Consider the following 23,599-nt stretch of genomic DNA (forward strand, 5'->3'; position numbering starts at 1 on the left):
ATTGCGAAGGGATTTTTGATATCTCGAACGGTTCTGCCATGGCGAGCCAACAAAGTTGTGGCGAAATCAGAGAAACAGGAAGTGTCTAATATCTAAGGCAAAAAATGTCTTATTGTAATGACACGCGGGGTGTTTGTTCATCTGAAGATTCCGATCGCATCGATGTGCCTATTGTGACTCCCGGGTATAGCGCCACCAGCAGGCGCCAGGAAGTGTGTCAGTCACAAAGCTGGATTTTTTGAAAGTTCCATGCAATGTTCTTTTAAATACTCCTTCTAGGATTTTCATACGATTGACACCAAAAGTGGTCACCATGATGCCGAGACATTGTAGAGGATAAATTGCGAAGGGATTTTTGATATCTCAAACGGTATTCCCATGGCAACGCGTCAAACTTTACTTTCATTTTAAAGGCATATTTAAGCCTTTCAGTTTTATACAGTTAACTTTTAAATACTCCTTCTAGGATTTTCATGCGATTGACACGAGAAGTGGTCAACATGATGCCGAGACACTGTAGATGATAAATTGTGAAGGGATTTTTGATATCTCAAACGCTGTTCCCATGGCAACCTGTCAAACTTTACTTTCATTTTAAAGGCATATTTAAGCCTTTCAGTTGCATACAGTTAACTTTTAAATACTCCTTCTAGGATTTTCATGCGATTGACACGAGAAGTGGGCAACATGATGCCGAGACATTGTAGATGATAAATTGCGAAGGGATTTTTGATATCTCAAACGCTGTTCCCATGGCAACGCGTCAAACTTTACTTTCATTTTAAAGGCATATTTAAGCCTTTCAGTTGCATACAGTTAACTTTTAAATACTCCTTCTAGGATTTTCATGCGATTGATACGAGAAGTGGGCAACATGATGCCGAGACATTGTAGATGAAAAATTGCGAAGGGATTTTTGATATCTCAAACGCTGTTCCCAGGGCAATGCATCAAACTTTACTTTCATTTTTACACATATTTAAGGCTGACAGTTACATGCTGTGAACCTTTAAATACTCCTCGTATGGGATTCATGCGATTGACACCAGAAGTGGTCAACATGATGCCGAGACATTGTAGATGATAAATTGCGAAGGAATTTTAGACATCTCGAACGCTGTTCCCATGGCAACGTGTCAAACTTTACTTTAATTTCAGGCATGTTTAAGGCTCTTGGCGTGCTTAGTTGAACTTTAAATTTGGCACACACATCCAGAGATGTATAAAGTACTAGGGACCCAGACTTGAGTAAAAGTACAAGTGCTCTATCAAAAAAGTGAGCACACCACTTAAGTGGAAGTACTGAAGTATTAAACATGTTTTGTACTTAAGTATTGCAAGTAGTTTATTTTAAAATATACTACTCAAGTACTGAAAGTAAAAGTACAAGTATTGTGTAATGTAGTTATTAAAGAAAACAGTCAAAAGTTTGAATATAATATTGTTTATATTATTTCAAATGTTTAAGCTAAAGGACACTCACAATTGCTTTGGCTGTAGCAGGAGTACAAGGACAGGAATGTTCAGATTAATTTAACTAATATGGCAATAGAGAATTCAGAATTAATAAAATATTAGTCGATGTAATGGTAATAGGTAAAGGTACAAGATGTTTCAATGTATTTAGGTTTCCTTCTTTCGCGCACACTCGCCCTTTCTCGCGAATTCTCTCTCTCTATCGGTCTGTCTCGTGCACTCTGGTTCTCTCTTCACTTCCAATTTGTCCACAACCGCGGCTCATATTTGTGAGTGAGAGGGAGGGAGGGGTCCGCTCTTCACTATCTCCTATTGGTTTAGACCACAATCTGTGTGTGTTTCTAATGTGTATCACCGCTCCGGCAATGATAATGTAGGTTTGGAATGATTCGTAACATTTGAGTGTAACGAGTAACTATGCAGCACATAAAAAATGTATTGGAGTAAAAGTATTAAACTCATCGAAAATATGTACTGAAGTAAAAGTGGAAGTAGGAGAAAAAATAATACTTCAGTAGAGTACAGATACTGCCTATTAGTACTTAAGTACAGTAGTCAAGTAGTTCTACTTCGTTACTATACATCTCTGCACACATCAGAGTTTTCGGCTGTTAAGTGTTGACAAAAAGGTCAGACATAGGCGTGTCTCTTAAGTGGCTCACTAGTGCACCTGTTTGTCTAAAATGTGGGGTTTCTTTTACCTACAGTCCCCAAATGGCTCAGAAACAACATTAAATAGCCCACTGATATTTACCCACTTGATGCCCTTGCCCACCGTGCATCGTTTTCTCGGACGCACCGTGTAGCGGTAAAAAAACGTGCGAGGGCCCGCCATTGCTGCTTGCAGCTATATTTAGGGCCCGAGCACACCAGGGTGTGAGGACCCTATTGTTTTTGCTCCGTTTATTATTATTATTAGGGCCCGAGCACACCAGGGTGTGAGGACCCTATTGTTTTTGCTCCGTTTATTATTAGGGCCCGAGCACACAAGTGTGAGGACCCTATTGTTTTTGCTCCGTTTATTATTATTATTATTTTTCTTCTTCTTCTTCTTCTTCTTCTTCTTCTTCTTCTCCGAAATGGATCGCATTTTTGAGGGCCTAAACATACCCGAAAACTCATGAAAATTTGCACACGTGTCAGAAGTGGCGAAAATTTACATGTAGTATAGGCGTCAGAAGTGGGCGTGTAAAAATGGCTCGATAGCGCCACCTGCAAAACTTCAAGAGAACAGCCCCCCCACTACGAAAAACTTACAGATACAAAATTTGGTAGGATCATCTATTACTCCAAGACCTACAAAAAAGTCTCTTGGAGCTAAGCTCTAAACCCCACAGGAAGTCAGCCATTTTGAATTTTCTCTGTAATTTTTTGACATTTCCAAGCGTCGTACTTTAACGAACTCCTCCTAGAGATTTGATCCGATCATCATCATATTTGGTCAGTATCATCTAAAGGCCTTTGCGATGCTAAATTGCGGAGCTTTTGACTTTTCATTGGAGGGCGTGTCCGTGGCGGCCTGGCAAAATGTAATGTTTCGCCATGAAACAGGAAGCTGATGTAATTCAGGCATACATTGTCCGATCTGCCCCTGACTTCACACGTTTGATAAGGGTCCAGGCCTGAACACATCAACATGGCATAATTCAGTAACACTCATAGCGCCACCTAGAGGCAGCAGGAAATACCATGTTTGACGCTGTGACTTACTGCTCTTAGGTATTTAACCATATCAACATCATATTTCACCAGTGTAATCTCAAGACCTTGTGTGATGATAAAAAGCAACGACCTTGACTTTTCATTAAAGGGCGTGTCCGTGGCGGCCTGGCAAAGTATCGCTAATTGAATCGCATTTTGACAGGCTAAACAACCTCAAAAAGTCATAAAACGTTGCACACACGTCAGAAGTGGCAACAATTTACATGTGTCATAGGCGCCAGAAGTGGGCGTGCAGAAATGGCTCGATAGCGCCACCTGCAAAATTTCAAGAGAACAGCCCCGCCGCTACGAAAATCCTACAGAAACGAAATTTGGTAGGGTCATATATCACCCCAAGACCTACAAAAAAGTCTCTTGGAGTGAAGCTCTAAACCTCACAGGAAGTCAGCCATTTTGAATTTTTGCTGTGATTTCTGTGCAAATTTTGTCATTTCCAGGCTTCGTACTTTAACGAACTCCTCCTAGAGATTTTGTCAGATCGTCATCATATTTGGTCAATCTCATCTAAAGGCCTTGGCGATGTTAAATTGCGGAGCTTTTGACTTTTCGTTGGAGGGTGTGTCCGTGGCGGCCTGACAAATTTCAGCGTTTTCGCCGTGAAACAGGAAGTTGTTATAACTAAGGCATACAATGTCCAATCTGCCCCACACTTCACATGTTTGATAAGAGTCTTGGCCTGAACACATTTCAATGCCAATATTCAGCTTCAGTCCTAGCGCCACCTAGAGGTAGCAGGAAATGCCTTGTTTTACGCTGTGATTCACTGTTCTCAGAGATTTAATCAAATCATTATCATATCAGGTGAGACTGATCTTAAGCCCTTTGCGATGATAAATTGCGAAGATCTTGACTTTTCGTTGAAGGGCGTGTCCGTGGCGGCCTCGCAAAGAGTGATGTTTCTCCATGAGAAAGCTGTTGTAACTCAGGCATGCAATGTCCGACCTGTCACAGACATCATACGTTTGACAAGGGTCCTGGCCTCAACACATCAATGTTACAACAATCAAATACAATCATAGCGCCACCTGCTGCACAAAGGAGGTGTGGCACTTCAACGTTCCTTTGAATATCCGCCTATATTTACCCACTGAAATTTCAATCCCCCTGGTTCATTGCTATACTAAGGCCATAGAGTGGCGGTGCACATGCGTGCGAGGGCCCTTGCATCACTGCTTGCAGTTTTAATTATTATTATTTTTCTTCTTCTTCTTCTTCTTCTCCGAAATGGATCGCATTTTTGAGGGCCTAAACATACCCGAAAACTCATGAAAATTTGCACACGCGTCAGAAGTGGCGAAAATTCACATGTAGTATAGGCGTCAGAAGTGGGCGTGTAGAAATGGCTCGATAGCGCCACCTGCAAAATTTCAAGAGAACAGCCCCCCCACTACGAAAAACGTACAGATACGAAATTTGGTAGGATCATCTAGCACCCCAAGACCTACAAAAAAGTATCTTGGAGCTAAGCTCTAAACCCCACAGGAAGTTGGCCATTTTGAATTTTCTCTGTCATTTTTTGACATTTCCAAGCGTCGTACTTTAACGAACTCCTCCTAGCGATTTAATCCGATCATTATTATATTTGGTCGGTCTCATCTAAAGGCCTTTGCGATGGTAAATTGCGGAGATCTTGACTTTTCGTTGGAGGGTGTGTCTGTGGCGGCCTGACAAAGTTCAGCATTTTCGCCATGAAACAGGAAGTTGTTCTATCTCAGGCATACAATGTCCAATCTGCCCCACGCTTCACATGTTTGATAAGGGTCTTGACCTGAACACATTTTGATGCCAATATTCAGCTTCAGTCATAGCGCCACCTAGAGATAGCAGGAAATGCCATGTTTTACGCTGTGATTTACTGCTCTTAGAGATTTAATCAAATAATCATCATATTTGGTCAGACTGATCTTAAGGACTTTAAGATGATATATTGCGAAGATCTTGACTTTTCGTTGAAGGGCGTGTCCGTGTCAGCCTGGCAAAGTGTGATGTTTTGCCATGAAACAGGAAGCTGTTGTAATTTAGGCATACATTGTCCGATCTGGCCCCAACTTCACACGTTTGATAAGGGTCCTGGCCTGAACACGTCAACAAAACAATAATCAGGTATAGTCATAGCGCCACCTGCTGCCCACAGCCGGTGTGGCACATACATTTTCCTTTGAATATCCACCTATATTTACCCACTTTAATTCATATCCCCCTGGTTCACTGCTTTACTAATGCCATAGGGTAGCGGTGCACATTCGTGCGAGGGCCCTTCCATCGCTGCTTGCAGCTTTAATTATTATTCATCTTCTTCTTCTTCTTCTCCGAAATGGATCGCATTTTTGAGGGCCTAAACATACCCGAAAACTCATGAAAATTTGCACACGCGTCAGAAGTGGCGAAAATTTACATGTAGTATAGGCGTCAGAAGTGGGCGTGTAAAAATGGCTCGATAGCGCCACCTGCAAAATTTCAAGAGAACAGCCCCCCCACTACGAAAAACTTACAGATACGAAATTTGGTAGGATCATCTATTACTCCAAGACCTACAAAAAAGTCTCTTGGAGCTAAGCTCTAAACCCCACAGGAAGTCAGCCATTTTGAATTTTCTCTGTCATTTTTTGACATTTCCAAGCGTCGTACTTTAACGAACTCCTCCTAGAGATTTGATCCGATCATCATCATATTTGGTCAGTATCATCTAAAGGCCTTTGCGATGCTAAATTGCGGAGCTTTTGACTTTTCATTGGAGGGCGTGTCCGTGGCGGCCTGGCAAAATGTAATGTTTCGCCATGAAACAGGAAGCTGATGTAATTCAGGCATACATTGTCCGATCTGCCCCTGACTTCACACGTTTGATAAGGGTCCAGGCCTGAACACATCAACATGGCATAATTCAGTAACACTCATAGCGCCACCTAGAGGCAGCAGGAAATACCATGTTTGACGCTGTGACTTACTGCTCTTAGGTATTTAACCATATCAACATCATATTTCACCAGTGTAATCTCAAGACCTTGTGTGATGATAAAAAGCAACGACCTTGACTTTTCATTTAAGGGCGTGTCCGTGGCGGCCTGGCAAAGTATCGCTAATTGAATCGCATTTTGACAGGCTAAACAAGCTCAAAAAGTCATAAAACGTTGCACACACGTCAGAAGTGGCAACAATTTACATGTGTCATAGGCGCCAGAAGTGAACGTGCTGAAATGGCTCGATAGCGCCACCTGCAAAATTTCAAGAGAACAGCCCCGCCGCTACGAAAATCCTACAGAAACGAAATTTGGTAGGGTCATATATCACACCAAGACCTACAAAAAAGTCTCTTGGAGTGAAGCTCTAAACCTCACAGGAAGTCAGCCATTTTGAATTTTTGCTGTGATTTCTGTGCAAATTTTGTCATTTCCAGGCTTCGTACTTTAACGAACTCCTCCTAGAGATTTTGTCAGATCGTCATCATATTTGGTCAATCTCATCTAAAGGCCTTTGCGATGTTAAATTGCGGAGCTTTTGACTTTTCGTTGGAAGGTGTGTCCGTGGCGGCCTGACAAATTTCAGCGTTTTCGCCATGAAACAGGAAGTTGTTATAACTAAGGCATACAATGTCCAATCTGCCCCACACTTCACATGTTTGATAAGAGTCTTGGCCTGAACACATTTCAATGCCAATATTCAGCTTCAGTCCTAGCGCCACCTAGAGGTAGCAGGAAATGCCTTGTTTTACGCTGTGATTCACTGTTCTCAGAGATTTAATCAAATCATTATCATATCAGGTGAGACTGATCTTAAGCCCTTTGCGATGATAAATTGCGAAGATCTTGACTTTTCGTTGAAGGGCGTGTCCGTGGCGGCCTCGCAAAGAGTGATGTTTCTCCATGAGAAAGCTGTTGTAACTCAGGCATGCAATGTCCGACCTGTCACAGACATCATACGTTTGACAAGGGTCCTGGCCTCAACACATCAATGTTACAACAATCAAATACAATCATAGCGCCACCTGCTGCACAAAGGAGGTGTGGCACTTCAACGTTCCTTTGAATATCCGCCTATATTTACCCACTGAAATTTCAATCCCCCTGGTTCATTGCTTTACTAAGGCCATAGAGTGGCGGTGCACATGCGTGCGAGGGCCCTTCCATCACTGCTTGCAGTTTTAATTCATCTTCTTCTTCTTCTTCTCCGAAATGGATCGCATTTTTGAGGGCCTAAACATACCCGAAAACTCATGAAAATTTGCACACGCGTCAGAAGTGGCGAAAATTTACATGTAGTATAGGCGTCAAAAGTGGGCGTGTAAAAATGGCTCGATAGCGCCACCTGCAAAACTTCAAGAGAACAGCCCCCCCACTACGAAAAACTTACAGATACAAAATTTGGTAGGATCATCTATTACTCCAAGACCTACAAAAAAGTCTCTTGGAGCTAAGCTCTAAACCCCACAGGAAGTCAGCCATTTTGCATTTTCTCTGTCATTTTTTGACATTTCCAAGCGTCGTACTTTAACGAACTCCTCCTAGAGATTTGATCCGATCATCATCATATTTGGTCAGTATCATCTAAAGGCCTTTGCGATGCTAAATTGCGGAGCTTTTGACTTTTCATTGGAGGGCGTGTCCGTGGCGGCCTGGCAAAATGTAATGTTTCGCCATGAAACAGGAAGCTGATGTAATTCAGGCATACATTGTCCGATCTGCCCCTGACTTCACACGATTGATAAGGGTCCAGGCCTGAACACATCAACATGGCATAATTCAGTAACACTCATAGCGCCACCTAGAGGCAGCAGGAAATACCATGTTTGACGCTGTGACTTACTGCTCTTAGGTATTTAACCATATCAACATCATATTCCACCAGTGTAATCTCAAGACCTTGTGTGATGATAAAAAGCAACGACCTTGACTTTTCATTAAAGGGCGTGTCCGTGGCGGCCTGGCAAAGTATCGCTAATTGAATCGCATTTTGACAGGCTAAACAACCTCAAAAAGTCATAAAACGTTGCACACACGTCAGAAGTGGCAACAATTTACATGTGTCATAGGCGCCAGAAGTGGGCGTGCAGAAATGGCTCGATAGCGCCACCTGCAAAATTTCAAGAGAACAGCCCCGCCGCTACGAAAATCCTACAGAAACGAAATTTGGTAGGGTCATATATCACCCCAAGACCTACAAAAAAGTCTCTTGGAGCGAAGCTCTAAACCTCACAGGAAGTCAGCCATTTTGAATTTTTGCTGTGATTTCTGTGCAAATTTTGTCATTTCCAGGCTTCGTACTTTAACGAACTCCTCCTAGAGATTTTGTCAGATCGTCATCATATTTGGTCAATCTCATCTAAAGGCCTTTGCGATGTTAAATTGCGGAGCTTTTGACTTTTCGTTGGAAGGTGTGTCCGTGGCGGCCTGACAAATTTCAGCGTTTTCGCCATGAAACAGGAAGTTGTTATAACTAAGGCATACAATGTCCAATCTGCCCCACACTTCACATGTTTGATAAGAGTCTTGGCCTGAACACATTTCAATGCCAATATTCAGCTTCAGTCCTAGCGCCACCTAGAGGTAGCAGGAAATGCCTTGTTTTACGCTGTGATTCACTGTTCTCAGAGATTTAATCAAATCATTATCATATCAGGTGAGACTGATCTTAAGCCCTTTGCGATGATAAATTGCGAAGATCTTGACTTTTCGTTGAAGGGCCTGTCCGTGGCGGCCTCGCAAAGAGTGATGTTTCTCCATGAGAAAGCTGTTGTAACTCAGGCATGCAATGTCCGACCTCTCACAGACATCATACGTTTGACAAGGGTCCTGGCCTCAACACATCAATGTTACAACAATCAAATACAATCATAGCGCCACCTGCTGCACAAAGGAGGTGTGGCACTTCAACGTTCCTTTGAATATCCGCCTATATTTACCCACTGAAATTTCAATCCCCCTGGTTCATTGCTTTACTAAGGCCATAGAGTGGCGGTGCACATGCGTGCGAGGGCCCTTCCATCACTGCTTGCAGTTTTAATTAGGGCCCGAGCACACCAGGGTGTGAGGACCCTATTGTTTTTGCTCCGTTTATTATTATTATTCATCTTCTTCTTCTTCTTCTCCGAAATGGATCGCATTTTTGAGGGCCTAAACATACCCGAAAACTCATGAAAATTTGCACACGCGTCAGAAGTGGCGAAAATTTACATGTAGTATAGGCGTCAGAAGTGGGCGTGTAAAAATGGCTCGATAGCGCCACCTGCAAAATTTCAAGAGAACAGCCCCCCCACTACGAAAAACGTACAGATACGAAATTTGGTAGGATCATCTATTACTCCAAGACCTACAAAAAAGTCTCTTGGAGCTAAGCTCTAAACCCCACAGGAAGTCAGCCATTTTGAATATTCTCTGTCATTTTTTGACATATCAAAGCGTCGTACTTTAACGAACTCCTCCTAGAGATTTAATCCGATCATCATCATATTTGGTCAGTATCATCTAAAGGCCTTTGCGATGCTAAATTGCGGAGCTTTTGACTTTTCATTGGAGGGCGTGTCCGTGGCGGCCTGGCAAAATGTTATGTTTCGCCATGAAACAGGAAGCTGATGTTATTCAGGCATACATTGTCCGATCTGCCCCTGACTTCACACGTTTGATAAGGGTCCAGGCCTGAACACATCAACATGGCATAATTCAGTAACAATCATAGCGCCACCTAGAGGCAGCAGGAAATACCATGTTTGACGCTGTGACTTACTGCTCTTAGGTATTTAACCATATCAACATCATATTTCACCAGTGTAATCTCAAGACCTTGTGTGATGATAAAAAGCAACGACCTTGACTTTTCATTAAAGGGCCTGTCCGTGGCGGCCTGGCAAAGTATCGCTATTTGAATCGCATTTTGACAGGCTAAACAACCTCAAAAAGTCATAAAACGTTGCACACACGTCAGAAGTGGCAAAAATTTACATGTGGCATAGGCGCCAGAAGTGGGCGTGCAGAAATGGCTCGATAGCGCCACCTGCAAAATTTCAAGAGAACAGCCCCGCCGCTACGAAAATCCTACAGAAACGAAATTTGGTAGGGTCATATATCACCCCAAGACCTACAAAAAAGTCTCTTGGAGCGAAGCTCTAAACCTCACAGGAAGTCAGCCATTTTTAATTTTTGCTGTGATTTCTGTGCAAATTTTGTCATTTCCAGGCTTCGTACTTTAACGAACTCCTCCTAGAGATTTTGTCAGATCGTCATCATATTTGGTCAATCTCATCTACAGGCCTTTGCGATGTTAAATTGCGGAGCTTTTGACTTTTCGTTGGAAGGTGTGTCCGTGGCGGCCTGACAAAATTCAGCGTTTTCGCCATGAAACCGGAAGTTGTTATAACTAAGGCATACAATGTCCAATCCACCCCACACTTCACATGTTTGATAAGAGTCTTGGCCTGAACACATTTCAATGCCAATATTCAGCTTCAGTCCTAGCGCCACCTAGAGGTAGCAGTAAATGCCTTGTTTTACGCTGTGATTCACTGTTCTCAGAGATTTAATCAAATCATTATCATATCAGGTGAGACTGATCTTAAGCCCTTTGCGATGATAAATTGCGAAGATCTTGACTTTTCGTTGAAGGGCGTGTCCGTGGCGGCCTCGCAAAGAGTGATGTTTCTCCATGAGAAAGCTGTTGTAACTCAGGCATGCAATGTCCGACCTGTCACAGACATCATACGTTTGACAAGGGTCCTGGCCTCAACACATCAATGTTACAACAATCAAATACAATCATAGCGCCACCTGCTGCACAAAGGAGGTGTGGCACGTCAAAGTTCCTTTGAATATCCGCTTATATTTACCCACTGAAATTTCAATCCCCCTGGTTCATTGCTTTACTAAGGCCATAGAGTGGCGGTGCACATGCGTGCGAGGGCCCTTCCATCACTGCTTGCAGTTTTAATTATTATTATTTTCCGAAATGAATCGCATTTTTGAAGGCCTAAACATGCCCAAAAACTCATTAAATTTTGCACATGCGTCAGAAGTGGTGAAAATTTACATGTGGTATAGGCGTCAGAAGTGGGCGTGTAGAAATGGCTCGATAGCGCCACCTGCAAAATTTCAAATGAACAGCCCGCCCACTACGAAAAACTTACATATACAAAATTTGGTAGGATCATCTATCACCCCAAGACCTACAAAAAAGTCTCTTGGAACTAAGCTCTAAACCCCACAGGAAGTCAGCCATTTTGAATTTTCTCTGTCATTTTTTGACATTTCCAAGCGTCGTACTTTAACGAACTCCTCCCAGAGATTTAATCCGATCATCATCATATTTGGTCAGTATCATCTAAAGGCCTTTGCGATGCTAAATTGCGGAGATCTTGACTTTTCGTGGGAGGGTGTGTCCGTGGCGGCCTGACAAATTTCAGCGTTTTCGCCATGAAACAGGAAGTTGTTCTAACTCAGGCATACAATGTCAAATCTGCCCCATGCTTCACATGTTTGATAAGGGTCTTGGCCTGAACACATTTCAATGCCAATATTCAGCTTCAGTCATAGCGCCACCTAGAGGTAGGAGAAAATACCATGTTTTACGCTGGGATTTACTGCTCTTAGAGATTTAATCAAATCATCATCATATCTGGTCAGACTGATCTTAAGCCCTTTGCAATGATAAATTGCGAAGATCTTGACTTTTCGTTGAAGGGCGTGTCCGTGGCAGCCTGGCAAAGTGTGATGTTTCACCATGAAACAGGAAGCTGTTGTAAATCAGACATACAATGTCCGAACCGGCCCTGACTTCACACGTTTGATTAGGGTCCCTGCCTGAACACATCAACATGGCATAATTCAGTAACAATCATAGCGCCACCTAGAGGCAGCAGGAAATGCCATGTTTAACGCTGTGACTTACTGCTCTTAGAGATTTAACCATATCAACATCATATTTCATCAGTCTAATCTCAAGACCTTGTGTGATGATAAATAGCAACGACCTTGACTTTTCGTTAAAGGGCGTGTCCGTTGCGGCCTCGCACAGTATCGCTAAATGAATCACATTTTTGACAGCCTAAACAAGCTCAAAAAGTCATGAAAAGTTGCACATGTGTCAAAGTGGGTGAAAATTTTCTTGTGATATAGGCTTTAGAACTTGGGGTGTTAAAATGGCTCTATAGCGCCACCTACAAAAATTCAATAGAGCAGCCCCCCCGCTACATTAATCGTACAGATACGAAATGCGGTAGGATCATGTATCACCCCAAGACCTACAAAAAAGTCTATTGGAGCAAAGCTCTAAACCCCATAGAAAGTCAGCCATTTTGAATTTTCTCTGTAATTTGAGTGCAAATTTTGCCATTTCTGGCCTTCGTATTTTAACGAACTCCTCCTAGAAATTTAATCAGATAATCATCATATTTGGTCTGTGTCATCTAAATGACTTTGCAATGCTACATTGCGTAGATCTTGACATTTCAATAGAGGGTGTGTCCGTGGCGGCCGGCCAAATCTCTGTGTTTCTCAATGAAATAGGAAGTTGTTCTAACTCAGGTTTAAAATATCCAATCTGACCCATGCTTCACAAGTTTGATAAGTGTCCTGGCCTGAACACATCAACATGGGAATATTCAGTAAAAGTTATAGCGCCACCTGCTGGAAGCAAGAAATTACATGTTTTACACTGTAATTTACTGCTCGTAGAAATTTATTCAGATCATCATCATATTTGGTCAGTCTGAACTTAAGGACTTCACAATGATAAATTGGGAAGATCTTGACATTTCGTTATAGGGGCGTGTCCGTGGTGGCCTGGCAAAGTTTGATGTTTCGCCATGGAAAAGCTGTTGTAACTCAGGCATGCAATGTCCGACCTGTCACAGACAGCATACGTTTGACAAGGGTCCTGGCCTCAACACATCAATGTTACAACAATCAATTACATTCATAGCGCCACCTGCTGCACAAAGGAGGTGTGGCACTTCAAAGTTTCTTTGAATATCCACCTATATTTACCCACTGACATTTCAATCCCCCTGGTTCATTGCTTTACTAAGACCATAGATTGGCGGTGCACATGCGTGCGAGGGCCCTTCCATCACTGCTTGCAGTTTTAATTATTATTATTAGGGCCCGAGCACCGAGGAGCAGGCCAGAATGGCCTGCACCGAAAGGTGCGAAGCCCTATTGTTTTCCTTAGGATTATTATTTTTATTTTTTTTTTTTTTATTTTTTTCAACACTTGACCTAATTTGGGTCCCTTAACATACTCGAAAACTCTTGAAATTTGGCACACATGTCAGAGTCCCGTACCACTAGGCTCATGCAAAGGCTGAAACACGGGCGTGGCACAGGGGCTCTGTAGCGCCCCCTGTAATGCAAAAACAAACATTGGTGCACAGATTGGGCAAGCATGTACGCACATGTACGAAAGTTGGTACGCATATAGATCTCATCGACCCGAACAACTTTCACCCTCTAACATTTTAGCTCCGCCCAACAGGAAGTCCGCCATTTTGGATTGTTTAAAAAATGCATGCAGTGAACTTTTGAATACTCCTCCTAGGGGATTCATGCAAATGACACCAAAAGTGGTGATCATGATGTCAAGACATTGGACTTGCTAAATTGCGAAGGGATTTTTGATATCTCGAACGGTGTTGCCATGGCGAAGCGGCAAAGTCATGGCGAAATCAGAGAAACAGGAAGTGTCTAATATCTAAGGCAAAAAATGTCTTATTGTAATGACAAGCGGGGTGTTTGTTCATCTGAAGATTCCGATCGCATCGATGCGCCTATTGTGACTCCCGGGTATAGCGCCACCACCAGGCGGCAGGAAGTGTGTCAGTTACAAAGCTGGATTTTTTTGACAGTTCCATGCAATGTTCTTTTAAATACTCCTTCTAGAAAAATCATGCAATTGACACCAAAAGTGGTCAACATGATGACGAGACATTGTAGATGATAAATTACGAAGGGATTTTTGATATCTCGAACGCTGTTCCCATGGCAACGTGTCAAACTTTACTTTCATTTTAAAGGCATATTTAAGCCTTACAGTTTCATGCAGTGAACTTTTAAATACTCCTTCTAGGATTTTCATGCGATTGACACCAAAAGTGGTCAACATGATGCTGAGACATTGTAGATGATAAATTGCGAAGGGATTTTTGATATCTCGAATGTTGTTCCTATGGCAACGCGACAAATTTTACTTTCATTTTAAAGGCTTATTTAAGCATTACAGTTGCATGCGATGTTCTTTTAAATACTCCTTCTAGGTAAATAATGTTATTGACACCAGAAGTGGTCAACATGATGCTGAGACATTGTAGATGCTAAAATGCGAAGGAATTTTTGACATCTCGAACGCTGTTCCCATGGCAATGCATCAAAGTTTACTATTATTTCAGGCATATTTAAGGCTCTTGGCGTGCTTAGATTAAATTTAAATTTGGCACACACATCAGAGTTGTCGGCTGTTAAGTGTTGACAAAAACATCAGATAAAGGCGTGTCTATTTAGTGTCTCACTAGCGCCTCCATTTGTCTAAAATTTTGTGGTTTCTTTTACCTACAGTACCTAAATGGATCAGTAGCAACATGAAATATTCCACTGATATTTACCCACTTGATGCACATGCCCACCGTGCATCGTTTTCTCGGAGGCACCGTGTAGTGGTAAATAAACGTGCGAGGGCCCGCCATCGCTGCTTGCAGCTATATTTATTATTTATTCTTCTTCTTCTCCAAAGTGAATCGCATTTTTGAGGGGCGAAACATGCTCGAAAACTCATGAAATTTTGCACACATGTCAGAAGTGGCGAAAATTTACATGTGGTATAGGCGCCAGAAGTGGGCGTGTAGAAATGGCTCGATAGCGCCACCTGCAAAATTTCAAGACAACAGCCCCCCCGCTACGAAAAACGTACAGATACGAAATTTGGTAGGATCATCTATCACCCCAAGACCTACAAAAAAGTCTCTTGGAGCAAAGCTCTAAACCCCACAGGAAGTCGGCCATTTTGAATTTTTGCCTTGATTTTTGTGCAAATTTGGTCATTTCCAGGCTTCATACTTTAACAAACTCCTCCTACAGATTTAATCCGATCATCGTCATATTTGGTCAATCTCATCTAAAGGCCTTTGCGATGTTAAATTGCGGAGATCTTGACTTTTCGTCAGAGGGTGTGTACGTGGCGGCCTGACAAATTTCTGCATTTTCGCCATGAAACAGGAAGTGGCTCTAACTCAGGCATACAATGTCCAATCTGCCCCACGCTTCATACGTTTGATAAGGGTCTTGGCCTGAACACATTTCAATGCCAATATTCAACTTCACTCATAGCGCCACCTAGAGGTAGGAGGAAATACCATGTTTTACACTGTGATTTACTGCTCTTAGAGATTTAATCAAATCATCATCATATTTGGTCTGACTGATGTTAAGCCCGTTGCGGTGATAAATTGCAAAGATCTTGACTTTTCGTTGAAGGGCGTGTCCGTGGCAGCCTGGCAAAGTGTGATGTTTCACCATGAAACAGGAAGCTGTTGTAATTCAGACATACAAAGTCCGATCTGCCCCCAACTTCACACGTTTCATAAGGGTCCCGGCCTGAACACATCAACATGGCATAATTCAGTATCAGTCATAGCGCCACCTAGAGGCAGCAGGAAATACCACCTTTTATTTTATTTACTTACTGCTCTTAGAGATTTAACCATATCAACATCATATTTCATCAGTCTAATCTCAAGACCTTGTGTGATGATAAATAGCAACGACCTTGACTTTTCGTTAAAGGGCGTGTCCGTTGCGGCCTCGCAAAGTATCGCTAAATGAATCCCATTTTTGAAAGCCTAAACAAGCTCAAAAAGTCATGAAACGTTGCACACGTGTCAAAAGTGGCGAATATTTTCATATGATATAGGCTTCAGAACTTGGGGTGTTAAAATGGCTCTATAGCACCACCTACAAAAATTCAATAGAGCAGCCCCCCCGCTACGTTAATCGCACAGATACGAAATGCGGTAGGATCATGTATCACCCTAAGACCTACAAAAAAGTCTCTTGGAGCAAATCTCTAAACCCCACAGGAAGTCAGCCATTTTGAATGTTCTCTGTAATTTGAGTGCAAATTTTGCCATTTCTGGCCTTCGTATTTTAACAAACTCCTCCTATAAATTTAATCAGATAATCATCATATTTGGTGAGTGTCATCTTAAGGGCTTTGCAATGCTAAATTGCGGAGATCTTGACATTTCAATGGAGGGTGTGTATGTGGCGGCTTGCCAAATTTCTGTGTTTCTCAATGAAACAGGAAGTTGTTCTAACTCAGGTTTAAAATGTCCAATCTGACCCACGCTTCACAAGTTTGATAATTGTCCTGTCCTGAACACATCAACATGGCAATATTCAGTAAAAGTTATAGCGCCACCTGCTGGAAGCAGGAAATGACATGTTTTACACTGTGATTTACTGCTCATTGAAATGTATTCAGATCATCATCATATTTGGTCAGTCTGAACTTAGGGACTTCACAATGATAAATTGTGAAGATCTTGACATTTTGTTAAAGGGGCGTGTCCGTTGTGGCCTGTCAAAGTTTGATTTTTCACCATGAGAAAGCTGTTGTAACTCAGACATGCAATGTCCGACCTGTCACAGACATCATACGTTTGACAAAGGTCCTGGCCTCAACACATCAATGTTACAACAATCAATTACAATCATAGCGCCACCTGCTGCATAAAGGAGTAGTGGCACTTCAAAGTTCCTTTGAATATCCACCTATATTTATCCACGGAAATTTCAATCCCCCTGGTTTATTGCTTTACTAAGGCCATAGAGTGGCGGTGCACATGAGTGCGAGGGCCCTTCCATCACTGCTTGCAGTTTTAATTATTATTATTATTCCGTTTCTTCTCCAAAGTGAATCGCATTTTTGAGGGGCGAAACATGCTCGAAAACTCATGAAATTTTGCACACATGTCAGAAGTGGCGAAAATTTACATGTGGCATAGGCGCCAGAAGTGGGCGTGTAGAAATGGCTCGATAGCGCCACCTGCAAAATTTCATGAGAACAGCCCCCCCGCTACGAAAAACGTACAGATACGAAATTTGGTAGGATCATCTATCACCCCAAGACCTACAAAAAAGTCTCTTGGAGCAAAGCTCTAAACCCCACAGGAAGTCAGCCATTTTTAATTTTTGCCTTGATTTTTGTGCAAATTTGGTCATTTCCAGGCTTCATACTTTAACGAACTCCTCCTACAGATTTAATCAGATCATTGTCATATTTGGTCAATCTCATCTAAAGGCCTTTGCGATGTTAAATTGCGGAGATCTTGACTTTTCGTCGGAGGGTGTGTCCGTGGCGGCCTGACAAATTTCAGCATTTTCGCCATGAAACAGGAAGTGGCTCTAACTCAGGTATACAATGTCCAATCTGCCCCACGCTTCACACGTTTGATAAGGGTCTTGGCCTGAACACATTTCAATGCCAATATTCAGCTTCAGTCATAGCGCCACCTAGAGGTAGCAGGAAATACCATATTTTACGCTGTGATTTACTGCTCTTAGAGATTTAATCAAATCATCATCATATTTGGTCAGATTGATCTTAAGCCCTTTGTGGTGATAAATTGTGAAGATCTTGACTTTTCGTTTAAGGGTGTGTCCATGGCGGCCTGGCAAAGTGTGATGTTTCACAATGAAACAGGAAGCTGTTATAATTCAGGAGTACATTGTTCGATCTGCCCCAGACTTCACAAGTTTGTTAGGGGTCCCGGCCTGAACACGTCAATATAACAATAATCAGGTACCGTCATAGCGCCACCTGCAGCACACAGGCGGTGTGGCACATCCATTTTCCTTTAAATATCCACCTATATTTACCCACTTAAATTCATATCCCCCTGGCTCATTGCTTTACTAATGCCATAGGGTAGCGGTGCACATGCGTGCGAGGGCCCTTCCATCGCTGCTTGCAGCTTTAATTTGTTATTAGATTTCCCCCCTTTTTTTTGCTGATCCAAAAAATTATCCGATCTGTGCCTCAGAAACCGTAATGTGATGCAAACCGTGAGTTTTGTGATCCGTCACAGCCCTAATGGACAATTAAAGGGGACATTTTACAAGACTTTTAAAAAATGTAAAATAAATATTTGGTATCCCCCAAGTTTGTGTGTGAAGTTTTAGCTCAAAATACCAGATAGATATTTTATTATAGCATGTTAAAACTGCCACTTTGTAGGTGTGAGCAAAAATATGCCGTTTTTTTTTTTTCCTTTAAATGCAAATGAGTTGATCTCTGCACTATATGGCAGTGCTGTGGATGGATAGTGCAGATTAAGAGGCGGTATTATCCCCTTCTGACATCACAGGAGGAGCCAAATTTCAATGACCTATTTTTTCACATGCTTGCAAAGAATGGTTTAACTAAGTTACTGGGTTGATCTTTTTCACATTTTCTAGGTTAATGGAAGCAATGGGGACCCAATTATAGCACTTCTACATGAAAAAGTCAGATTTTCGTGATATGTCCCCTTTAAGTTGCACAGGTTTTGTTGGCATTATGAAATTAGATCCACTGTGTTTTTTTAACAATATAGTTGAAACTAACAGATGCCAACATCATTATAAAAGTAACTAGTGATACTACTGGTTGGCTTAAAGGGGTCTTGTTATAACTTTTTACAAAGTCCTGATTTTGATTTGGGGTCTAATAGAATTAGGTCTAATTTTCAAAAACTGTATTTTTTCACATATTTTACATTATTCCAGCTCATCTCTTCCCAGTCTGTCTTTAACGCTTTGTTTACTACCGTTCTCTATAAAGCTCCTCCTTCTAAAATTGGTCAAGTTGGCACAGTAATTGGTCACCCACTTAGAGCGTGTTTCAGAAACATGTCAAAAAATAGCGTCTCTTCAACATGGCGACTTTCTAAAGCAGCTCAATCAGACTTAGTCTTCTTTTTTGTGTATGCCATAGGTGGGAATTATTTAAATGAGAGACATTTCTATATATGGAAGAAGCATGTTGTAATTCCAAGTTTGTTTTAAAAAAAGTTGAATATCTTGAAAATTTGGATAGAATATCTTCCTTTGTAAGTAGACTTTGAGCTTTGTAACTTTCCATTTTTCATGCAAACATTACACACTAAATAAAGTAAAAAAATGTGAAAAAGCATTATAGGACCCCTTTAACTGCCAAAATGTTCAACTCTATTTAATGTTTAGCTGCCAGTGAAAATGCATCCATAAGGCCTCTGTAAAGTTAAACTATTGACGTTTTGCACTTGACATTTGACATTTGTCTCTCGCTGAGAGAAAGAGATCTGCAAAGATTATGTAACCTCCACCCTCCATATTAAAGCACAACAGACATGAGCAGTAAAGGCACAGAAATTACAACAATTAGCTTGTAAATTGTATTCCCAGTATGTGAACATGGTACAGTCTAATAGCCGTACACGCAGGCTCTCTCAAACCCCCCGTGAGTGAATGTAATGATATATTGACTGTTTTGAGTGCTTTGGATCCCCATTGGCCCCTTAGTGGCCCTTATGTTTCACATTAAACAGCCCATCTCTCACAAGTACACCTGGCCTATACATTAACATGTTGTAATCCAAAACGGAAACAACATGCTCAGGTTCGGATTGCCTGTCATCAAATATCAGATACTGTATGTTGTCTGTATTATCCGGTTATTTTGTCTGGACATATTTTGAATGCATTTGCACTTGTAAATAAGATTATTGGTTGGTCTCCATGGTTATTAAAAATTTGAGATGCGGATGTGTTGTGTGTGGTGGGTTTTGAAACTGTGAAAGTCTCTGTTTCTTCATGAACACCTTTCAGACCAACCACCCCCCTCCAGTCCCTTCACTTCTCTCATTGTTCATGACTCATTCATCCTCTATATATATTCTGAGAGACAGACAGGTTCTTCAAGTAAGTGAAGAAAACTAAAAATATGCGTGTCCTTAATGGTGTCAGAAATACAAGGAGATTCTTTGCAGTCTATTGCACAATGCCAACGCAAAGCACTACATGTTGTAATACATGTCAGGGCTCAACAAAAAGGCCAAGTTGGGCTAGTAGTTCAGATTTGCAATTGCGCTGCCAACATTTTAACTACTTTAATTTTAAGTGAGCAAATTTAAAGCTGCAATCTGTAACTTTTGCCTCTATTGCTATTTGCGTTTGAATCAAAATTGCAAGATTTTTTTCTTTACATGGGTTCATGTTACAGGCATATAAGATTTTTGCATTGAAGGGGACATTTTATTTAAGATGAAAAATAAATGTTTGGTGTCCCCAGAGTACATATGTGAAGTTTTAGCTCAAAATACTCTACACATAATTTATTACATGTTAAAATTGCCACTTTGTACGTGTGAGCAAAAATGTGCTGTTTTTGGGCTGTCCATTTAAATGCAAATGAGCTGAACTCTGCATTAAATGGCAGTGCCGTGATTGGATAGTGCAGATTATGGGGGGGGGGGGGGCTATTATAATAAGATCCCCTTCTGACATCACAAGGGGAGCCAAATGTCAGTGAGCTATTTTTTTTCACATGCTTGCAGAGAATAGTACCACAACTAAGTTACTGGGTTGATCTTTTTCACATTTTCTAGGTTGATAGAAGCACTGGGGAGACCCAATTATAGCACCTAAACATGGAAAAAGTCAGATTTTCATGATATGTCCCCTTTAAAATATCCTAAGTACTAGCACAGTGTTATTTATTTTGTTCACATGTGTACTTGCATTGTCCCAAATGTTTTGAACAATGTGTGTGCCATTAAATAAAATCAAACTGACATTATTGGATTTGACAATATTGTAAATCAGGGAACAGTAAAAAGTTTTTAACACCGTTTATATGTACTTGCAGAATAATTATTGTGTTTTTTTTTACTGAATTGCAGTTTTAAGAGAAAAATATTAAAGATGTGAGTTTGTGAATTTGCAATAACATTTTGAAATCTACACTGTAACTCCCAGATTGTTTCATTGGTGAAAAAACATAACTGCAAATGAGAAGCTCAAATGCGAAAGCCGCTAAATGCCACCTCCATCAAAAATGAGATAATGATATTAACCGAATGTAATATGTCGTTCATCAAATGCTTTCAGAAATACTGGTTTGTTGGCTCATTTACAAAAAAACACGTCGGACAGACGATCACACCAAACGCGTTTATTTCTTAAACGATTTTCTTGAAGTCGTGTTAGATAGCTCTATATCATCACTGCTGTGATTGCTTATCGAAGCCGTGATGATATAGAGCTATATCACACTCCTACTCGAGCGATATTGCTTAATTAAAATTGCCACTTTGTAGGTGTGAGCAAAAATGTGCTGTTTTTGGGTGTGTCCTTTTAAATGCAAATGAGCTGATCTTTGCACTAAATGACAGTGCCGTAGTTGGATAGCGCAGATTAAGGGGCAGCATTATCCTCTTCTGACATCACACAGGGAGCCAAATTTCAATGACCTCTTTTCACATGCTTGCAGAGAATGGTTTACCAAAACTAAGTTACTGGGTTGTTCTTTTCACATTTTCTAGGTTGATATAAGCACTTGATACCCAATTATAGCACTTAAACATGGAAAAAGTTTACACTGGACAAGACACATTTTTTTGAATGTACTATGCTCATAACAGTCCTTTTAATATCAAAGGCTATTATAGCCACAGCCTGAATAGCCTTTTCCTTTCCAAAAGCGTATCACACCCTGACAGTGCAGTGTAATTAAAACGGGCTCGGCTTTCTGCAAGTATCCTATGCAGGGGCTGTAGTAACTCAATATAGAAAAGCTACTCCCCGATCCAGCCTAACTGTGCTACTTAATCGTTTCTGATCATGATACATATTTGTTCATGACCAGTTGTGCTTGATGTGAAAATGACTCGTGGGTCCACTGTGGAGGAGAAGCACGAGGAAGCCTTTAAGGCGCTTGGTGCTGCACTGGAGGCGTCAGGTCTGAATCCAGCCTTGCTGTGGGAGTTCAAGTTGGGATTTTCTTTCGTTTTAATTGCAGCTGGTTTCGATGCTTCCCTCAACAGTCTACTTAAATCTTGAGAGCTGGGGCGTTGCATGGATTTGGTCCAAATGTAAGCAAACGCATATTTTAGTTGTGGGGGTAGAGGTTTAATCTGTGTGTACCTCACAAATTAGTGAAGATGAGAAAAACAGAAAGATCAGACAAAGGTTTATAGCCTAGTTTATAACTTAATAACCTTTACTACTGTGGTACAGTATACTATGGTCCTTGTCTGAATATATACCACGATATAGGGGCATCAAAGTTTGATTTCAATCATTGATTCCACTTTTTTATGTTTTTACATTATGCAGGATGATATTATGTATAAACAGTAAATCACAAAATGACTTCAGATGGATTTTCACAGACTGGGTCACATTTTTGATTGTAACAGCTAGCATGATGATTTCCCTTTCCCACTTTTACTGTGAATTGTGTTGTAGAGTCTGAATGACAAAGATAAACTTCACCCAACAGCACAGATGACAGGGACTGAAAGTGAATGAATATTTGAGTGAATATTTCACTATTACAACATAAGCTCTTATGAACCCATAGCTAAAAAAATTTTAATACTTCCCCCTACGATTAGACATGCTAGTCATTGAAATGTGGGCAAGTTTTTTTTGAGGTTCTTCTAGGGTTTAAGTCTTTTGTGTGACTTTCAGCTGTCTGTTTTTCTTGTTATTTTTTCGCCGAGTCTATTAACAGCGTGCTAATAAAGCTTTTGTTTGAGAAAAAGCTCAAACTAATTAACATATCTGTTTGCAGGAGACAAAAGAGCTTGTGGCTATTAAGAAGTTCAAGGACAGCGAAGGTAAAAGACTGCTGGACTGAACCGAATGCTTGTGTTTTTCAATTTGCTGGTTGGAGATGTTAAAATGAACCGCATAATAGTTACGGTTACCATGACACGAATAATAATTTGCATGATTTATTGTAAGGGTCTGTTGGGATAGTTCTCCAATACACATAGGTGCTTTACACAGCAATCCTACATCTTTTTATTTTGATCTGTTCAGACACAAGCCACTGTCTTAATCTTTCTAAACCCACTTTGTTCCCTTAGAGAATGAGGAGGTTAAAGAAACGACGTTACGAGAGCTCAAGATGCTCAGGACGTTGAAGCAGGACAACATCGTAGAGCTAAAAGAGGCTTTTCGGCGACGGGGGAAACTCTATCTAGTGTTTGAATATGTGGAGAAGGTCAGCTTAATACATTTCACCTTCATGCTTAATTCATTTCACATCACACCCCTATAGAAACGCCCACTTGGAGGGCAAACATTAAGCTAAAAATCTTGTATTGGTTCTTATGTTAAGGTCTACAAATAATGAAGTATGATGAAGTTTTGTGTTTCAGATTGTTTTGCTCTGTATTTTATTA

The 23,599-nt window shown here is 41.1% G+C and overlaps 1 protein-coding gene across 3 annotated transcripts in view; it reads left to right on the top strand.

Annotated features, from left to right (window-relative positions):
• The window catches only part of cdkl5 (cyclin dependent kinase like 5), a 59,648-nt gene that overhangs the window by 14,542 nt on the left and 21,507 nt on the right, over positions 1 to 23,599 (top strand). For all 3 annotated transcript variants that reach the window (XM_055183877.2, XM_055183875.2, XM_055183876.2), the window contains exons 4-5: positions 22,984 to 23,029; positions 23,282 to 23,418. In XM_055183877.2, the coding sequence (XP_055039852.2) occupies positions 22,984 to 23,029; positions 23,282 to 23,418 (183 nt within the window). The remainder of the gene's footprint in view (positions 1 to 22,983; positions 23,030 to 23,281; positions 23,419 to 23,599) is intronic.

Source organism: Misgurnus anguillicaudatus, chromosome 14 (assembly GCF_027580225.2).
Source record: "Misgurnus anguillicaudatus chromosome 14, ASM2758022v2, whole genome shotgun sequence".
Taxonomy (NCBI): domain Eukaryota; kingdom Metazoa; phylum Chordata; class Actinopteri; order Cypriniformes; family Cobitidae; genus Misgurnus; species Misgurnus anguillicaudatus.